This window comes from Oryctolagus cuniculus, chromosome X (genome assembly GCF_051225735.1).
Source record: "Oryctolagus cuniculus isolate XC-2025 breed Fujian yellow rabbit chromosome X, ASM5122573v1, whole genome shotgun sequence".
In the NCBI taxonomy this organism is placed as follows: domain Eukaryota; kingdom Metazoa; phylum Chordata; class Mammalia; order Lagomorpha; family Leporidae; genus Oryctolagus; species Oryctolagus cuniculus.
This window is the reverse complement of record NC_142888.1, coordinates 112319255-112339208: the sequence shown is the minus strand read 5'-3', so window position 1 is coordinate 112339208 and position 19954 is coordinate 112319255. Positions and strand designations below refer to the sequence as shown.

The 19954-nt window shown below is 49.1% G+C and overlaps 1 protein-coding gene across 1 annotated transcript; it reads right to left on the bottom strand.

Annotated features, from left to right (window-relative positions):
* Positions 1–3175: 3175 nt before the first annotated feature.
* On the bottom strand, positions 3176–9672 carry LOC138847604 (small integral membrane protein 10-like protein 2A). The gene is made up of 2 exons (XM_070066820.2): positions 8906–9672; positions 3176–7191 (listed from the first exon to the last, which is right to left on the bottom strand). Exon 1 carries the CDS (start codon positions 9412–9414, stop codon positions 9178–9180), a length of 237 nt encoding a protein of 78 aa, XP_069922921.1. The 5' UTR covers positions 9415–9672; the 3' UTR covers positions 3176–7191; positions 8906–9177.
* Between the last annotated feature and the right edge of the window lie 10282 nt (positions 9673–19954).

The window sequence follows — 19954 nt, the reverse complement described above, 5'->3', positions numbered from 1 at the left end:
TTCCTGGCATGGCCATGGAGCAGGCAGGGAGCCAGGTGTATAGGGTGCCTTGAGAGTCCCTGTGCCCAAGACTGGTATGCAGGAAACTGAACCCCAACCAGCCTTTTGACTCCCAAGCCAGCATTCTGCCCTTTGCATCTTATCTGAGTAAAAGTGGCTTCAGCATGTGCTCAGGTTGGTCATGGTGTTCACACAGAAACGCCTTTATTAAAGAACTTCCAAAAACTGAATAGAGTGTACTTTAAGAATCTTGGTGGAATTACCTTCCTGCTCAGCCTAGTGCCTTGACAATTTTTATGTGTTTTGTTTTTGTTTTGCTTTGTTTTGTCTTAAAAATTTATTTTGTTTATTTGAACGACAGAGTTACAGAGAGAGGTAGAGATAGAGAGATAGGTCTTCCATCTGCCAGTTCACTCTCCAAATAGTCACAACAGCCAGAGCTGGGCCCATCCAAAGCCAGGAACCAGAAGTTTCTTCCAGGTCTCCAATGTGGGTGCAGGGGCCCAAGAACTTGGGCCATCCTTGACTGCTTTCCCAGGTGCATTAGCAAGGAGCTAGATCAGAAGTGGAGCAGCTGGAACTGGAACCAGCGCCCATATGGGATATTGCTACTGCCAGCTGAGGCTTTAATCTGCTGCACCACAGTGCTGCCCCCCTTTATTTTGTTTTTAACATGTGTGATTTGGAAAAACAAAGGTTCTGGGCACTAGTCACTAGCAACTGGGAAATCTTGAAGTTCTGCTGCCCTGGCCGGTCAGGTTTTTCTGGTTGAACTTTGCCCTGGAGGTAGCCATAGTACCCATACCCCAAAAGACTTCCTTGGGGTGGGGAAGAAGGTTACATTCCTATTGGCTGAGCCCCATGCAAACCTTGGCACCTGCTCTGTGCTCAAGTGTTCCCTGTGAGCTCATCCTCTAAGTAGCCCATTGGGGAATCTGCTCCAGGAGTTACACAGAGCAGGCAAGAGAGAGGCCAGGAAATAGATCAGAGCCCATTTTCATTTTCAGGATGTTCTGAAGGCCCTTCCTGGAGTATGGAGCCCTTCTGATTTTGCTGAGATGGAGACATGTGGCATGAATTAATATGTGTGCATGTGGGAGGGAAAGGTTCAGCTAACCGGGGACCTCTGATTTTTGTGGAGGAGGGTTGTGAATATCAAAGCAATTACTGGGGCAAGCCTTGTGGCACAGTGAGTTAAACCACCATTTGCAATGCTGGCAAATGGCATATGGGCACTGGCTTGAGTCCCAGCTGCTCTACTTCCAATCTAGCTCCCTGCTAATGCACCTGGGAAAGCAGCAGATGATGGCCCAAATGCTTGGGACGCTGCATCCATGTGGGAGACCCGGACGAAGCTCCATTATGGCCATCTGAAGAGTGAAGCCATGAGTGGAAGATCTCTCTCTGTAATTCTACTTTTCAAATAATAAAAGAGAAATCTTTAAAAAAATTTTAAAATAAAATAAAAATCAATCTTTCTCAAAATTTAAAAATAAATAAATTACTGTTATTTCAGATGAACTCTGGCAGCCCAGAAGAGGGAGTTCCTCTTGTTTCAGTACCTACTTTCTGTATATACTAGGTCATATGATAATTCTAAGTTTAACATTTTGAGAACCTGCCAAATTGTTTGTTTTTCAAAGTGGCTGCAGTATTTTATGCCACCAATAATTTAGGAAGGCTTCAATTTCTTTTTTTTTTTTTTTTAGGATCAAGGCTTTTATTTTTTTTTAAGTTTTTTTTTTATTTGTTTGAAAGTCAGAGTTACACAGAGAGAGGAGAGGCAGAGAGAGAGGTCTTCCATCCGATGGATCACTCCCCAATTGGCCACAACGGCCAAAGAAGGAGCCAAGAACTTCTTCCAGGTCTCCCACGTGGGTGCAGGGACCCAAGCACTTGGGCCATCTTCTACTGTTTTCTTAGGCCATAGCAGAGAACTGGATTGGAAGTACAGCAGCCGGGTCTCAAACCAGCACTCATATGTGATGCTGGTGCTTCAGGCCAGGGCATTAACCCACTGCACTACAGCGCCGGCCCCGAAGGTTTCAATTTCTATACATCCTTGCCAGCACTGTTTTCCATTTTTTAAAACAAACCATCTCAGGATATGAATTGGTATCTCAGAGTGCTTTTCACTTGCATTTCTCTGTGACTACTGATGTTGAGCATCTTTTTATGTGCTTGGTGGTCATTTGTATATCATCTTTGGAGAAATGTCTATTCAAGCCCTTTGCTCATATTTTAATTGAGCTGTTTGTCATCTTTTTTCTTGTGGAGTAGCTAGACTTCCTTTTTATAATTTTGGTTAGGAAGCTCTTATCAGATATATGGTTTGGAAGTATTTGTTTCTACTCTGTACAGCACCTTTTCATTTTGTTGAGTGTCCTTTGATGCATAAAAGTTTTTAATTTTTAAAAATATTTATATATTTATTTGAAAGGCAGAGTTACACAAAGGCAGATAAGGGGGAGGGGAGAGAGATCTTCCATCTGCTGTTTCAGTCCCCAGATGGCCACAATGGCCGGAGCTGCACTGATCCAAAGCCAGGATCCAGGAGCTTCTTCCAGGTCTCCCACGTGGGTGCAGGGGCCCAAGGACTTGGGCCATCTTCCACTGCTTTCCGAGGCCGCAGCAGAGAGCTTGATTGAAGTGGAGCAGCTGGGACATGAACCATTGCCCATATAGGATGCCAGCGCCACAGGCGGTGGCTTTACCTTCTGTGCCACTGAGTTGGCCCCTTTTTAATTTTGATGGAGTCCAACTTGTCTATCATTGCATTGTTTACAAAAAATAACAAAAAGAAATTCAAAGAACCAAATGCTCCAAATGCACAAACAACAAAGGTGAATAACCAAGAGGCAAGAGGCTTTGGGAAATAATGATACCTTCATAAAAGGGACTACCAGGCAGCTTTTCATATAGAAAAATCCTTAATGAGTTGTACTATGAGAATTAACCATAAAACTTGTCTTCAAACAGTACTTTATACTTTGTGTGTCTGTGTGAGTGCAAACTGTTGAAACATTTACCTAGTACAGAGTTGGTCTTCTGTATATAAAGATAATTCAAAATGAATCTTAATGAAGAATGGGATGGGAGAGGGAGTAGGAGGTGGGATGGGAGTGGGGGTAGGAGGTTGGGTATGGGAGAAAGAACCACTATATTCCCAAAGCTGTACCTATGAAATTTGTATTTATTAAATAAAAGCTTTCTAAAAAAGAAAAATACTTCACATGAAAAGAAAAACATGAAGTGGGAGGAACAGATTTCAAGGTAATGCTGTCTCGCTCTATAGACACACACACACACACAAATTTTTCCCTTGGGGTGGGGCAGGAGCAGGCTGGGATTGTGCGTGCTCTTAACATTTCTCCTTTCCTGAGTGTGTGTGCTCCAGCGCCCCCGGACCTGCCCACCTACCTGCTCTCTTGCCCTCTCCTGACTCTGTCGCTCAGATCCCCATCAGCTTCCAGCAGTGGGATAGAAGGGAGACGACAGTGGGGTCCATCCCAATGGGGGCCCAGCTGCTCCCAGGCATGGGGGGGCTCAATGTGAAGAGGACCCACAGACCTGCCCTCCCACCCCATTGCCCAGATGTCCTATCAGCTGGACCCCGCCCAGAAAGGACAGGGTCACCTTCTAAATCCTTTGCCCGTCGACCATGTTTCCAGCCCCATCCTCTGCCCCTCCAGAGGGCATTGCAGGCACAGGAAGAGCTGCTGTTTGGGGATCTATTTCAGACTTGGTTTCTCTGTAAAATGGGTATACTGGCATCACACTGAGATTACAGATGCAAAGCACCTGTGCCTGGAACGTGACATCATTGGATGTCAGTCCCTGCCACCTGGTTTCTTCTTCATGGTCACAAGGCCACTCCAGGGATGACCAGAGGACCCCCACTGAACTGACTTCTCCCGCTTAATGCCCACAAGCACCCAACAGAGCTTTGCTAAGATGCACATGGTGGGGATGAGCCTAGGACCACATGGTAGAAAGGGCTGGGCTCAGAGCCTCCTGGGTGATGCCTTTCACCAGCACAGGACAAACCTGCTTGTGGGAAGGGCAGTCCCTGTCATCACGATGCTGTCCTACCTCAGTCTGCTGGGCGTGTGGTCCCTGGGGGGGATGGGAAGTGGGGCCATCAGGGGCTTAACAGAACCGTGTGGACATGGGAGGGAAGCTCAGGACATGGGTCCATCCCCCTGTGGTGGCACATACCACAGAGCACAGCCACCAGTGCAGTTGGAAGGGCCCTTCTCCAGGGCACTCTGACCCCTGGGGAGCCCTGGGCTGTGACTGAGTGTTCCCAGGGCCCCTGACCTCAGGCTGTGCTCCTCAGCCTGAGCCCAATCCTGCCTCGTCAAGACGCCCCTGTCCTGGGAGTCTGTGGGCCTTCTTCCATCGCACCCCAATGCCCTTCTCCCCAGGTCTCTCACGAACGCTCTGCCCTCGTCCTCAGGCCTCCCCAAGCCCTCCCCAGCCTTCTGCCAGCTTGCCAGCCCTAGAGCCTCTGGCCTGCTTCCTTGGGGGGCCAATGGGAGTGGGGCTGAGTTTGCACCTGAGGTGAGGGGAAAGGAAGAGACTTCCAGGGCCCATGGATGCTTTCTTTCCCTGAGACCCCCAGAGGCCTGCCCACAGGGGCAATGGGGACTTGACCACCTGCCGCTGGTTACACAAAGTGCCTGTGGAGGCTGTGTGCCACTTCCCTTCACTCCTGCCCACTCCAGGGTCCAACTGAATGAAGCATCAGACTCGACAATGGAAAAGACTTAGGTCTCAGGTGTTTGGATGCCAGTAGTGGGTGGGGCCAACTGCCACCCCTTGAGCCAGGTTCTGCTGCTGCCTGCGTCTCATGGGGTAGTGGTGCAGGTCAAGGCTGGGGACACTGGGAGCAGACTCTGAAGAGCTGGCCATTCCCTGCCACAGCCCCACCCCCAGCCCCTAGCTCTGGCCAAGGCCATGGAAGCAGCGGTCCCAGCACTGGGCCTCCCTCCTCCCAGGCTACTGCATCACGCCCACCAGAAACAGGAGGCCTCAGGCAGAATGACGACGTCCTGGACTCAGGACTTATCTTTGTAACTTAGAGACAACAGCGCGACGACACCACAAACAAAAACACCTGGCTGAGCAGACGATGCTGTCCAGGACACAGTTAATCACACACAGAACAGTGACGTCATTCAGGCCAGTGTCTGCATGTGCAGAAGCTCTACTGCCTGGAAAACAGACTGCCATAAATACAAAGTGCATGGAGACCGCGCCGTGCAGCAAGGGCCCCGTGGGGACAGGAAGCGGTGGTGACGAGGGCGGTGGGAAAGCAGAAGCTGGCTAACTACTTTGCCAAACAGACAGGCACATGAAGCCCAGGGCTGGTCAAGGCATATCCCAGGGTGGCCAACAGTTTCTGGCCAAGACAGCTATGACCAAAGCCACTGCGGACACAGTGCCACTCTGGACCGGGCCAGGATTTCCATGCAGTGGGGGCCCCAGGGCGGGCTCCTGAAGCTGCACCCCTTCCTCCCTGTAGGGAAGCAGCCTCCTAGGCCCTAGGCAAACCCCTGGAGGGAAGAAGGCTGGGGCACCTGGACATCCTTCTCCTCTCCTCTCACTGGGCACGTGCACACCCATAGAGAAAAGCCTTCCTCCTCCGTCCCTGGCTGGCCAGGAATGGCTGCAGCTGGTGATCCTGTCCCCCAGAAGGTGAGACAGGGCTCTGAAGGGACCACACCTGTGTAGCAGATCCACGGAGGCCTTGGCTCCTCCTGTCCCCTACAGCCCTGTGACATTCTGGTCCCTCAGAGGCCACCCCCAGACATCTGTGCTCACAGACTCCCAGAGGTGGACCTTGCAGACAAGGTTGGCATGGACAAGAGGGGCCAGCAGGACTGGGGGTTCCCAGGAGACTTGGCAAAAGGAAGGATGTCATCAGGTTGTGGCTGTGGGCAACCATGGTGGGGGGCAGGGGCACGTGGCAGCCACCATCCAGCCTCCGCCCATCCCTGAGACAGGCAGAGGTCTTCCAGGATCCCAGCTCCAGGGGCAGGGCTTGATCCCTGGGCCACTCTGTCCCTAGAGTTGAGCAGACGCTGCAGTTTTCCATCTCAGGAATGCAGAACAGGGGCCTCAAGCCACCAGCTGAAGTTGTGTGGGAACCAGGATGGCTGCTGAGGGCCAGGGTCTCTCCTGGCTTCCATTTAGGCTGCTCCTGACCATTCGTGGGTGCCAGTGTGCATCACACCCAGGGCCTCCAGGGCTAACTGAAGCCCATCTGCATGAAATTCTCCCGCATGACCCTGAGGGTAGGGGGCCGAGCCTGGGGACAGGGAGATGGGGTCAGGCCATGGGTCCCAACCCCTTCCCACCCCACGTTTCTCCCTTGACCCTCCTGGTTACATCGTGTCCCCAGCGAGCATGCCACCATTATTGTCCCCACTGACAGGCTCGTGCCACTTAACTGCTGAAGAGCCCTTGGTCACGGTTGGGGTGGGAAGGTTAGGTTCGGGGGTGAGACTTGGCTCCCCCGGGTTCTTGGACCCATCTCTCCTGTCCTCCATCTCAGTACGCTGTCCTGGCCTTGCCCATGACCTTCCATACCATTCCCAGGAAAGCCAGATCCCTGGATAGCCTGCCCCTGGACCTGGGTTACCCGGGTTCTCCATCCCACCATGCAAGCTCTTGGAGAACTGTGAAGGAGGGCAGGGGACAGCAGACACAGGGGCAGCCTCAGCTTCACCTCTTTCTACTGTGTGGGGCAGGGGGAGAGCCTGAGGCTGCCTTTCCTTCCTCCAGTTCTGTGGAGCAGCTGTGCGGGCTGGTTTGCCTGGGTACCTTCCACGTCTCCTCCAAGCCACCAGGAACAAGAGCAAACCCCAACCCCTTCCCCAGAGCCTCAGTTCCCCCAGTCACTGGGGAGGGAGAACACAACTCCCACATAGAGTTACTAGGAGACCTTGGTGCCCACGGAACGCGCCCAGTTCTTCCCGTGCTAGGAGCTGATATCCAGACGACCCCGCCCCTCTGCGTCTCTGTCCGTGCTGGGCGTCCACCATGAAGGTCCTTCCTCTCTTCCAGGTCAGGCCCTTCACTCAGCTGCTCTCTGTTCGTGGCCAGGGCAGGGGCCACCCATGGGCAGGGACATGCCTCTTGCCAAGGCCAGAGAAAGGGCTGGTCACCACCTACAAATGGCAATCCCTGGAAGAGAAAGAAAGAGGTAGAGACTTCAGAGTTGCCTGGCCACCCAGAGATGGCTTTGTTTCCCCAAGTGTCGCCTCCTCTGCCACCCCCTTCTCCACCTGCTCTCCCTCCCTGGCTGGAGATCTGCTGTCTGTTCAAGGAGTTTCTCCCATCACCCCAAATCCCTTCAGTACACAGTGGACTTCACGGGCCTCCAGGGCTGAAGGATGGAGCTGGGTGGTGCTCAGAGGATCATGTCAGGAGCTGTAGGGCAACTGGGCTGACATGGCTGAAGAGCAAGACTGTGGCAAGAGGGGATAGGTAGAAACCAGACTCCTTCCTGTCTCCAGATGCCTAGTTTAGGAGGAGCCCTTCAGAGAGAGGCTAGGGCTGGCAAAAGGAACAGCAGGAGCAGGCAGAGACCAGTCCCCTGGCCCCAAAGACAGGGCAGGAGGCAGTCAAGGACTGTGGGGAAGCCGCAGGGAGCGCCAGGGTCCTGAGCGCAGAGAAGGGCACAGACCTGGGGTTTAGCCCAGAGAACCCTGCTTCCTATCTGTCCACCCAGAGACAGTGCAGGAGGAGGGCAGGTGCATCTTTTCTCCTCCAAGGCCTTCCCACAGCTGCCCAGCCTATCCCCATGCATCCCTGGGGGTTCAGGTGACACCAAGGGTCCTCTGGAGAAAGGACACAGGTACCAGGCTGTGGGCAGGAGGGGAGGCCATATCTGCTGGGGATGGGCTGACCTTCTGGGATGAGATGTTGAGAACACTGCCTGCCCCCACCCATCACAGAATTGTGATGGGTGCAGGCTAGAGCCTGAGCAGACAAGAGCCCGAGGCTCTGTCTCCTTCTCTCCTTTTGGCTGGGCAGCTTTGGCGGCTGGTTTACCCAGGTCCCTTCCATGTTTCTTCCAAGCCAGCAAGGAGTCCTGACATGTCGATGTCATAGCAACTGCTCCCTCCCCTGCTCCAATCTGCGGCCTTCGTCTGCCTCCCTCCTAATCCAACATATGGCCTCCTCCACCATCCCCCCTCCAACCTGTGGCCTCGTGCTGTGCCCCCTCCAACCTGTCAGTTCCTAACTGTGGCCTCTTACCACCCCCCCACTCCAACCTGTGGCCTCAAACCACCCCCCTTCTCCAATCTGTAAACTCTTAACTCCCCCCCTACTCCAATCTGTGACCTCCTATCTCTCGAACCACCCCCCCAATCTGTGACCTCCTATCCCTCGAACCACCCCCCCTCCAATCTGTGACCTCCTATAACCCCCCCTTCCAACCTGTGACCTCCTATCATGCCCCACTCCAACCTGTGGCCTCCTATTACCCCCCACACTCCAACCTATGGCCTCCTATCACCCCCTCCTCCAACCTGTGGCCTCTTGTTGCCACCCCCCAACTCCAGCCTGAAACCTCCTATTACCCCCCACACTCCAACCTGTGGCCTCCTATCACCCCCCTCCTCCAACCTGTGGCCTCTTGTTGCCACCCCCCAACTCCAGCCTGAAACCTCCTATTACCCCCCACACTCCAACCTGTGGCCTCCTATCACCCCCCTCCTCCAACCTGTGGCCTCTTGTTGCCACCCCCCAACTCCAGCCTGAAACCTCCTATCACCCCCCCACTCCAACCTGTGGCCTCCTACCACCCCCCTCCTCCAATCTGTGACCTCCTATCATGCCCCACTCCAACTTGTGGCCTCCTACCACCCCCCAACTCCAGCCTGTGACCTACCTCTGTGCTCAGAGCCTGTCAAATCCAGGGGTTGCAGCGGCTGTATCCCTTCCTTCAGGTTCTCCGCTTTGGCCGATGTGAGGCAACAGGTCGGCGGGGCCCAGGGACGCTGAGGGCCCCTTCAGGCAGTTTCTTTGCGCTCCTGGGTCGGGGGCCGCGCCTCAGCCACGGAGGTCTAGCGTCCAGGGGCCCGGGCAGCCGGCCTGCGCCCCGCGCCGGTCCCCGGCGGCCCCGCTGGCCGTCCTGCCGGTGGCCCGGCGCCGGGCGGGCGCTCACTCGATCCGCACCTGCAGCCGCACGTTGAGCATCACCGAGGCCACGATGTAGAAGTAGGGGAAGTTCATGCGCAGCCGCCAGGCCAGGTCGAAGAAGGTGAGCAGCGTGCGAGTGAGCCCCTTGCAGAAGGCGCTGTAGGAGCCTCGAGCCGCGGCCGAGCGCGACAGCCGCACCGCCAAGCCGGACAGGGCCGCCGCCGCGGCCGCCGCGGACAGAGCCGCCGACGCCGCCATGTACCCGGGCCGCCGCAGGCCCCGCCGACCGCCGGCCTTCCCGCAGGAGCGCGAACGTAGAGGGCGACAGCCAGACGCGGTCCCCTGGACGCTGTCCCCCGTCGCTGTCCCCCGGACGCTATCCTCCTTCGCTGTCCCCCCTCGCTATCCCCCAGACGCGGTCCTGCGAATGCTGTCCGGAACCACAGCCGGCCCCCGGGCGCCACGGCCCGCCCTCGGGCTGTCCCCGCCCTCGCCGGGCTCAGCCTCGCCCACCCCCGCCGCCCCTACGGCCACTGTGCCTCCGCCTCCGCGGGACTCAGCAGCCTCTCAGCTCCGCCCCTCGCCGCCTCCTCACTGCGGCTGCCGCGGCCTAGCTCCGCCCCTCTCCTGGCCCCGCCCCTGGACTGGAGATACCGGGGCGGCCGAGGCCCCGCCCTACGGCACCGCCCCCTTAAAGCCCCGCCCACAGGACCCGCCTCGCCAGCGCAACTCCGCCCACGGGCCTCACCCCTCCTGTACAGCCCCGCCCACCGGCCCCGCCCTCAAGCCCCACCCACGCGACAGCCCCTCCTACGGGATCCGCCCACAAAGCCCTGCCCACCAGGGCCGCCTCTCCTGTACAGCCCCGCCCATGGGACCCGCCTCGCCAGCGCAGCTCCGCCCACGGGCCTCGCCCCTCCCATACAGCCCCGCCCATGGGAGCAGCCCTGCTCGCCCACACAGCCCCGCCCACAGACACCACCCCGCCTTCAAGCCACACCCACGGGACAGCCCCTCCCACGGGGCCCGCCCACAGAGCCCCGCCTCCCCGGGCTCTTCTGGGCGGAGCCTGAGGCCTGAGCTGCAGGGATGGCGGTGCTGCCCCGGATCCCTAGCGAAAGTCCCGGGGGCGCAGCCGGAGTGCGTTGCCCAGGGTCTGGGCGGGTGTGCGGATTCTGCGCAGAAAGCGGTCCTGGGTGTGCATTCTGCTCCGGCTCCCCACCGTCTCCCCAGAAAACCCGGTGTGCCGGCCCACAGTAGTTCGCTCTAGTCTCTCCCACTCGCGCCGTGCGGTGACCGCACCGCGGAGCGCCATCAACTCGCTCCACTCGCGTGCGTCCCGGCGTTTCTGGTCCCTGTGCTGCCCGCGTGTGCAGCCGTGTTGGTGGATTTCCTCGCCGACCTCCCCTTCCCCGCGTCCCCTGGGCCCGCCGCTCGCTGCGCGAGGACCTCTCGGGTTTTCCTTTGCCTTAAGCGCCGTCTTTGCTGATGGCCCGAAAACCCTTCACGGGCTCGGCTCCTCTTTATCCTACGTGGACCGAAAATCCCAAACGAGCCCGACCCGGCCTGTTAACGAAGCGGGGAGATAGATGCTGGTTCTTCCTTAGGTCGTGACTCAGAAAACGTAGAGTCAGCAACACGCAGATTCCCTTTGACCCCAGCCCAGCGGTCAGACGAGGGACGGACCTGAATGGTCAGGGCCCCTCAAAATGCCTGGTCAGCGTCACGCTTGACCACCTCGGCAGTCCTCCGTGTAGCTGCACCGGAACCGGCACACTCACACACACCGACTGGACAACTGCCCTACCTACAATTGAGTAAAAATAAAGTAACAATAAAGAAGCATCAAAGATGCTGAATGATATGGTACAGAAGACTGATCAGTAGTGCACTTTCTACTTGCCATTTCTTCAGGAATGAAGCGGAAATAAAGAATCTCAGATAAAGGAAGATAAAGAGAAGTTGTGAACAGCAAACACACCATTGAAGAATGACTGAAGGAAATTTCTTAGGCAAAAAGACAATGATCAATGACACTTGACAAAAGAATAATAATTGTAATGAATAAAAACAAGTGTAAATACGATATACTGTCCTCAAAAAATTTTAAATTGTGTTCGATGATTGAAGCAAAAATTATGTCACCATATGTGCTCAATATAGGGAGAGGAAATACTTAAGACATTTATATTCAAAGATGATGAGTTTGAATATACCTAAATGGAAGTGGTTTAAAATTATGTCAGTAGACTATAATAAGTTAATACTGTATGTATATTGTAATACTTAGGATACTCACTAAAATAACTATACAAAGATAGACATTAAATGACACTAGATAAATAAAAATGGAATTCTAAAGAATGTTTAAGTAACAACACACAAAGGCAAGAAAACAAACAGATGAACAAGAAACAAAATTATTAGAAAACATAAAAAAATGTCACACTCGAGGCTAACATGCAAATAATTCCTTTTAATATAAGTGGTCTAAATAGACCAATTGAAATACATAGATTGTCAGAGTGGATTAAAACACAAAAATGATGACCAAACGGTATCCTGTTTCAGAAAACTCACTTTGAATTTTCTTAAGTAGTTTTAAATAGATTTGCTCAGTTTTTTGAGTGCATTATCAAATTTATTACACAGTTTTTGACCTATCAGAAAGATATACAGATCATAGACAATAGGGGAATGTGGCCTTAGTCTTCTTGGAGATTGTTTCCTCCTCTCAGCCCTTTTGCTACAGGAAATAAAACCAAAAATTGTGTCATTTGTAAAAACAAAACAAAAACAGGGAGACTAAAGAAATTCTCTGTGTATGTGGCTTTTATGGTATATCTACTCCCCTTAAACTGTCACCTTACTTGGTTTTGTCTATATTTTTAAAAAGCTCCTGGAACTGCTTTTGATGATAAGCACAATTGCTCATTCTTTTTTTAAATGATTTTTAAAATTGATATAAGTTGAACAAATTCCATGAATTTCAGATCTACATATTTTGTTTTTTTGACAGGCAGAGTGGACAGTGAGAGAGAGAGACAGAGAGAAAGGTCTTCCTTTGCTGTTGGTTCACCCTCCAATGGCCGCCGCGGCCGGCGCGCTGCGGCCAGCGCACCGCGCTGATCCGATGGCAGGAGCCAGGTGCTTTTCCTGGTCTCCCATGGGGTGCAGGGCCCAAGCACCTGGGCCATCCTCCACTGCACTCCCTGGCCACAGCAGAGAGCTGGCCTGGAAGAGGGGCAACCGGGACAGAATCTGGTGCCCTGACCGGGACTAGAACCTGGTGTGCCAGCGCCGCTAGGCGGAGGATTAACCTAGTGAGCCGTGGCGCCGGCCCAGATCTACATATTTAAGAACCTAAGGACAACTCCCACCTTACCCTTACCTCTGTCCATGCTCACACCCCATCCTCCTTCCTTTATTCTTTCTTTTAATTTTTATGATGTCATAATTTCAGTTTATTTTATAATCATAAGCTTAACCTTTCACAAAGTAAAGAATTCAACAAATAGAAGAAAACAAAACAAAACAAAACAAAAAGCACTATATCTCAGCAGTAGAGACAAGGGCCATACCAATAATCAAATCACAAAATGTCAATTTTACAAACATGCATAACATTTGCTGTATTCTTAGTTATCATAGATCATGAAAAACATGATATTCTTTTTGTGACTGGTTTATTTCAACAAATATAATGGTTTCCAGTTGCATCCATTTTGTTGCAAAAGACAGGATTTCATTCTTTTTTACAGCTGAGTAGCATTCATAGCATATATATATATATATATATATATATATATATATACACACACACACACCACATTTTCTTTACCTAGTAATAAGTTGATGGGAGCCTGGGTTGATTCCATATCCTACCTATTGTGAATTGAGTTGCAGTAAACATGGGGTACAGATAACTCTTTCATATGCTGAATTCATTTCTTTTGGATAAATTTCCAAGAGTGGAATGGATGGGTTATACGGTAGATCTATTTTCAAATTTCTTTAGAATCTCCATTCTGTCCTCCACAATGGCTATTTTAGTTTATACTTCTGCCAATAGTGTATTAGGGTACCTTTGCCCCCACATCCTCTCCAGTGTTTATTGTTTTTTGATTTCTGTATGAGAGTCATTCTAACTGGGGCAAGAAGAACAAAGGCTAAAGATCCAGAACATTTTTTTATGTGTCTATTGGCCATTTGAATTTCATCCTTTGAAAAATGCCTGTCCATGTCCTTTGCCCATTTCTTAACTGGATTGCATGTTTTGTGGTTGTTGAGTTCCTTGAGCTCTTTATAGAGTTTGGACATAAATCTTTATCAGTTGCATAGTTTGCAAATATTTTCTCCCATTCTGTTGGTTGCCCCTTCACTTTGTTGAGTGTTTCCTTTGTAGTGCAAAAGCTTCTTAGTTTGATATAATTCCATTTGTCTATTTTTACTTTAATGGCCTAATTTCTGGGGTCTTTTCCAAGAAGTCTATGCCTATGCCAATGTCTTACAGTGTTTTCCCAATGTCCTTCTCTAGTAATTTGATGGTAGCAGGTCATAGATTGAGGTCCCTAATCCATTTTGAGTTGATTTTTGTATAAGTTGTAGATAGAGGTCTTCTTTTATACTTCTGCATGCAGAAATCCAATTTTCCCAGCACCATTTGTTGAAGGAATTAATTTTAGTTCATTTGTCAAAGATTGGTTGTAGATGCATAAATTAATTTTGGGGGTTTTTATTCTGTTCCATTGGTCTACATGTTTATTTTTGTGTCAATACCAGGCTATATGTGCCCTGTGGTATGTCTTAAAATCTGGTATTATTATGCCTCTGATTTTGGTTTTTTAAAATCAAATTTTATTTATTTATTTATTTGAGAGGTAGGGTTACAGAGAGAGAGAGACAGAGACAGAGACAAAGGTTCACTTCCCAAATGGCCACAGCAGGGCTGATCTGAAGCCAGGATCCAGGAGCTTCTTCCAGGTCTCCCAAGCATGTGCAGGGGCCCAAGCACTTGGACTATCTTCCATTGCTTTCCCAGGCTATAAGCAGAGAGCTGGATTGGAAAAGGATCAGCTGAGACATGAATTGGCATCCATATGGGATGCCAGCACTGCAAGTGGAGGTTTAGCCTACTACATCACAGCGCCAGCCACTCTGGCTTTGTTTTTGTTGTCTTAAGACTGCTATATCTCTTCAGGGTCTCTTGTGATTCCATATAATTTTGGCATCATTTCTTCTAGATCTGAGAAGAATGACATATATTGTTGGGATCACATTGAATCTATAAATTGCTCTGGGTAGTATGGACGTTTTGATGGAATTAATTCTTCCAATCCACAAACACAGAATATTTTTCCAGCTTTTGCTATCTCCTTTTATTTCTTTCTTTAATGCTTTGTCATTTTCATTGTAAAGATCTTTCATCTCCTTGGTCAAATATATTTCAAGATATTTAATTTTTTGTAGCTGTATCAGTGAGTGGGACTGATCTTAGAAGTTCTTTCTCATCCATGGCTTTGTTTATGTACACAAAGGTTATTGATTCCTGTGTGTTGATTTTGTATCCTGCAACATTACCACTCTCTTATGAGTCCCAATAGTCTCTTAGTGGAGTCTGTGGGTTTCCCTAAATATAGGATCATATCATCTGCAAACAGGGATATTTTGACTTCTTCCTTTCCAATTTGTATCCATTGATGTCTTTTCCTTTTCTAAAGGCTCTGGCTAAAACTTCCAGAAGTATATTGAATAGCAATAGTGAAACTGAGCATCCTTGTCTGGTTCCAGATCTTGGTGGAAATGCTTCCACGTTTTTGCCATTCAATATGATGCGGGCTGTGGGTTTGTCATAAATTGCCTTGATTGTGTTAAGGAATGCTCCTGCCATACCCAATTTGCTTAAGGTTTTTATCATGAAAGCATGTTGTATTTTATCAAGTGCTGTCTCTGCATCTATTGAAATAATCACATGGTTTTTGTTCTTCAATTTGTTAATGTGCTGTATCACATTTACTGATTTGCCTTTGTTGAACCATCCCTGCATAGCAGGGATAAATTCCACTTGGTCTGGATCAATGATCTTTCTGATGTGTTGTTGGATTTAATTAGCTAGTATTTTATTGAGGATTTGTGCATCTATGTGCATCAGGGATATTGGTCTGTAGTTCTCTTTCTTTGTTGCCTCTTTTTCTGGTTTAGGAATTAACATGATGCTGGCCTCACAGAAGGAGTCTGGGAGGATTACCTCTATTTAAATTGTTTTAAGTAGTTTGAGAAGAAATAGAATTAGTTCTTTTTAAAAACTTTTTAAAAGATTTATGTACTTATTTGAGAGACAAAGTTACAAAGAGAGAGAGAGAGAGAGAGAGAGAGAGAGAGAGACATCTTTCATCCACTAGTTCACTCCCCAAATGGCTTCAATGGTTGGGGTTAGGCCAGGACAAAACAAGGAACCAGGAATTTCTTCTGAGTCTCCCACGCAGGTGCAAGGGCCCAAGCACTAGGCCATCCTCTACTACATTAGCAGGGAGCTGGATGGGAATTGGAGCAGCAAGGCTTGAACCAGCTCTTATATGGGATGCTAGTGTCACAGACAGAGGCTTAACTGGGTATACCACAATACCAGCCCCAAATTAGTTCTTCTTTAGAAGTTTCAGAGAATTCAGTGAAGTCATCTGGTTCTAGGCTTTTATTTGTTGTGGCAGTCATTGCTGATTCAAACTCCACTTTCATTATTGGCTTATTTATATTTTCTATGTCTGCATGACTCAATTTTGGTAGATTGTACGTATCCTGAAAGCTATCCATTTCTTCTAGATTTTCCAACTTTTTTGCATATAGCTGTTTGCATGTATATCTTTATATTTCTGTAGTGTCCATTGAAACATCTCCTCTGATTTTATTATTTTGACCTTCTTCCTTTTTTTGGCTAGTTAGGCTAATGGTATATCAGTTGTTTATTTTTTCAAAAAACCAGCTCTTCATGTCTCCTCCTTTGTACAGCTTTTGTGGTCTCAATTTTTTAAATTTATTTTCTAATTTTAATTATTTCTTCCCTCCTAGTCATTTGGGGTTTTCTTTGTTTTTCTTTTTAGGTCATTTAAATGCATTGTTAGATCATTTATGATGCCTTTCCAATTTCTTCATGTAGGCACTGATTGCTATAAACTTCCCTCTTAACACTGCTTTTGCTTTATCACATAAATTTTGATATCTTGTTTTGTCATCTTTATTCATTTCCATGATCTTTTTCATTTCCAGTTTGATTTCCTCTATAATCGACTTTTCATTTGTGAGCATGTTGTTCAATCTCCATGTGTTTACATATGTTCTGGAGGTTTTTTTAAAGATTTATTTTATTTATTTGAAAGACAGAGTTACAGAGAGAGGTACAAACAGAAAGAGAGGTCTTCCATCTGCTGGTTCACTCCCCAGATGGACACTACGGCCGGAGCTGTACCAATCCGAAGCCAGGAGCTTCTTCAGGGTCTCCCACGTGGGTGCAGGCTCCCAAGGACTTGGGCCATCTTCTACTGCTATCCCAGGCCATAGCAGAGAGCTGGACTGGAAGAGGACCAGCTAGAACTAGAACCGGTGCCCATATGGGATGTGGCGCTTCAGGCCAGGGCTTTAACCTGCTGCACCACAAAGCTGTCCCCTAGAGTTTTTTAAGTTGTTAATTTTCAGCTTCATTCCAATCGTTGTCAAAAAAGATACGGGGTATTATTTCAATTTTTAAAAATTTGTTCATATGTGCTTTATGGCCTAGCATATGGTCTATCCTAGAGAAATTTTCATTCACTGATGAAAAGAACATGTATTTTGGAGCCAGCGCTGTAGTGTAGTAGATAAGGCCTCCATCCATGGTGCTGGAATCCCATATCGGTGTCGGTTCAATTCCTGGCTGCTCCTCTTCTGATCCAGCTCTCTGTTATGGCCTGGGAAAGCAGTAGAAGATGGCCCAAGGCCTTGGGCCCCTGCACTCACGTGGGAGACCCGGAGGAGGCTCCCGGTTCCTGGCTTCGGGTTGGCGCAGCTCTGGCCTTTGCAGCCAGTTGGGGAGTGAACCAGCAGATGGAAGACCTCTCTCTCTCTCTCTCTCTCTCTCTGCCTCTCCTTCTCTCTCTATGTAACTCTTTCAAATAAATCTTAAAAAAAAAAGGATGTATATTCTTCAGTTGTGGGATGAAGTTAGGCCCATTTGGTCCTTAGTGTAGTTTAGCTCTGTTGTTTCTTTGTGGATTTTCTGTCTTGTTGATCAGGTCCATTGATGAAAGTGGGGTATTGAAGTCCCTCATTATTATTGTACTGGAGGCTATGTGTCCCTTTCGATACCTCTTCTCCAAAATTTACACATAAAAGGCAAATAATGGAAGGAGAAACACCAGTTATATTAGTCAGCTTGTCACTTTAACTAAAATACCTAAAAGTAGTTACTTAGGAAGTAAGAAGGTTTATTTTGGCAAACTTCCTGGAGCTCCATAGTCCAAGACTGAGTGGCCTCATTAGTCTGGTATCTAACAACAAGAGTGGATTGTGGAAGCACAGAGAGAAGTTAGGCTGAACTCATTAAATAATCAACCCTCTCACAAGAACTCCCTTGCAAAAACAAGCTCGCAGTGACACAAAGAATTCCCACTGGGTCCACCTACTAGATGGCATAACTCTAGTAAGTCTCCACCCTTAATCCACTAATAACGAGCATTAATCATTTAACAATTACTTTGTGGACCAAGCCCACAATTTATGGGCCTTTGGGGGGACATCTAAGCTATTATCCAAACCTTAACACCAAAGTATTAATGTAATTGTTAATGATTTCTTTTCTTTTCCTACTGGCTTGGAAATTTCTATCATGAATTAATCCATAATAGATAATACACTTAATGATATATGTCATCTTTTTTAAAAAGATGTATTTATTTGTTTGAAAGTCAGAGTTACAAAGAAAGAAGGAGAGGTAGAGAGAGCGAGAAGTCCTCCATCCACTGGTTCACTCTCCAAATGGCCACAGTGGCCAGAGCTGAGCTGATCCGAAGCCAGGAGCCAGGAGCTTCTTCCAGGTCTCCCACGTGGGTGCAGGGACCCAAGACTTGGGCCATCTTCTACTGCTTTCCCAGGCCATAGCAGAGAGCTGGATCAGAAGCGGAGCAGCCAGGTCTTGAACTGGATGCTGGGACTGCAGGCAGTAGCTTAACCCACTATGCTACAGCGCCAGCCCAATATATGTCATCTTAAGCAATGCTATTTTTTTTTTGACAGGCAGAGTGGACAGTGAGAGAGAGAGAGACAGAGAGAAAGGTCTTCCTTTGCTGTTGGTTCACCCTCCAATGGCCACCGCGGCCGGCGCGCTGCAGCCGGCGCACCGCGCTGATCCGATGGCAGGAGCCAGGAGCCAGGTGCTTTTCCTGGTCTCCCATGGGGTGCAGGGCCCAAGCACCTGGGCCATCCTCCACTGCACTCCCTGGCCACAGCAGAGAGCTGGCCTGGAAGAGGGGCAACCGGGACAGAATCCGGCGCCCCAACCGGGACTAGACGCCGGTGTGCCGGCGCCGCAAGGCGGAGGATTAGCCTAGTGAGCCGCGGCGCCGGCTTAAGCAATGCTATTATAAGCTTAGAGAAATAACTGTCCAAATATTAATAAATAATTTTGGTCAAATAATTTTATAACTTTATGAACACCATTTTACTACAGGGTGCAACTAATCTATACCAAAGAGTCATTAAATCACAGAATCTCCAAGTTACTGGGTGATTTCATCTATGTGTTGTTGGCATAGCCTGAACCCTGTGGACATGTAGCAAAACCATGAAGAGGTGGAGTTGGGAGTGGATCTCATGGCTCCTGAGCAATATTCCTTCTCTTTACAGTCAACCCCTTTTCATGACAAAACCATGAAATAAACTGAAATTAGAACTCTCTCAATCTGATAAAGGATAGAAGGAACACATACAGCTAACATCCTATATAATGGTGAAGGAAAATGTATACCCCTGAAGATCAGGTACAGGACAAATGTATTTGGTCTTGCCACACCTACTGATCATAGTAGCAGAGGTTCTAGTTAGGGCAGTTAAGCAAGGAAAGGAAAAAATGGTATCTGGACTGGGAAAGATAGACTAAGACAATAATTTCAAATGACATCATCTTGTACATAGAAAATAATAAATACTGTGTCAAAAAACTATTAAAGCACAAACATGAGTGAAGCAAGGTTGCAAGCTTTTAGATAAACAAATAAGTCAGTTGTATGGCTGCACTTTAGAAATAAACAATATGAAAGGAAATTAAGAAAGCAATTCATTTTTTTATTTTATTTTATTTTTTTATTTTTTACAGGCAGAGTGGACAGTGAGAGAGAGAGACAGAGAGAAAGGTCTTCCTTTTGCTGTTGGTTCACCCTCCAATGGCCGCCACAGCCGGCGTGCTGCAGCTGGCACACCGCGCTGATCCAATGGCAGGAGCCAGGTACTTATCCTGGTCTCCCATGGGGTGCAGGGCCCAAGGACTTGGGCCATCCTCCACTGCACTCCTGGGCCACAGCAGAGAGCTGGCCTGGAAGAGGGGCAACCGGGACAGAATCCAGCGCCCCGACTGGGACTAGAACCCGGTGTGCTGGCGCCGCAAGGCGAAGGATTAGCCTAGTGAGCCGCGGCGCCGACCAGCAATTCATTTTTAAAAAATATTTATTTATGTACTTGAAAGGCAGAAATAGAGAGAAGGAGAGAGAGAGAGAGAGCGCTTCCATCCTCTGGTTCACTCCCCAAATGGCTGCAACGTTGAGCCAGGGTTGGG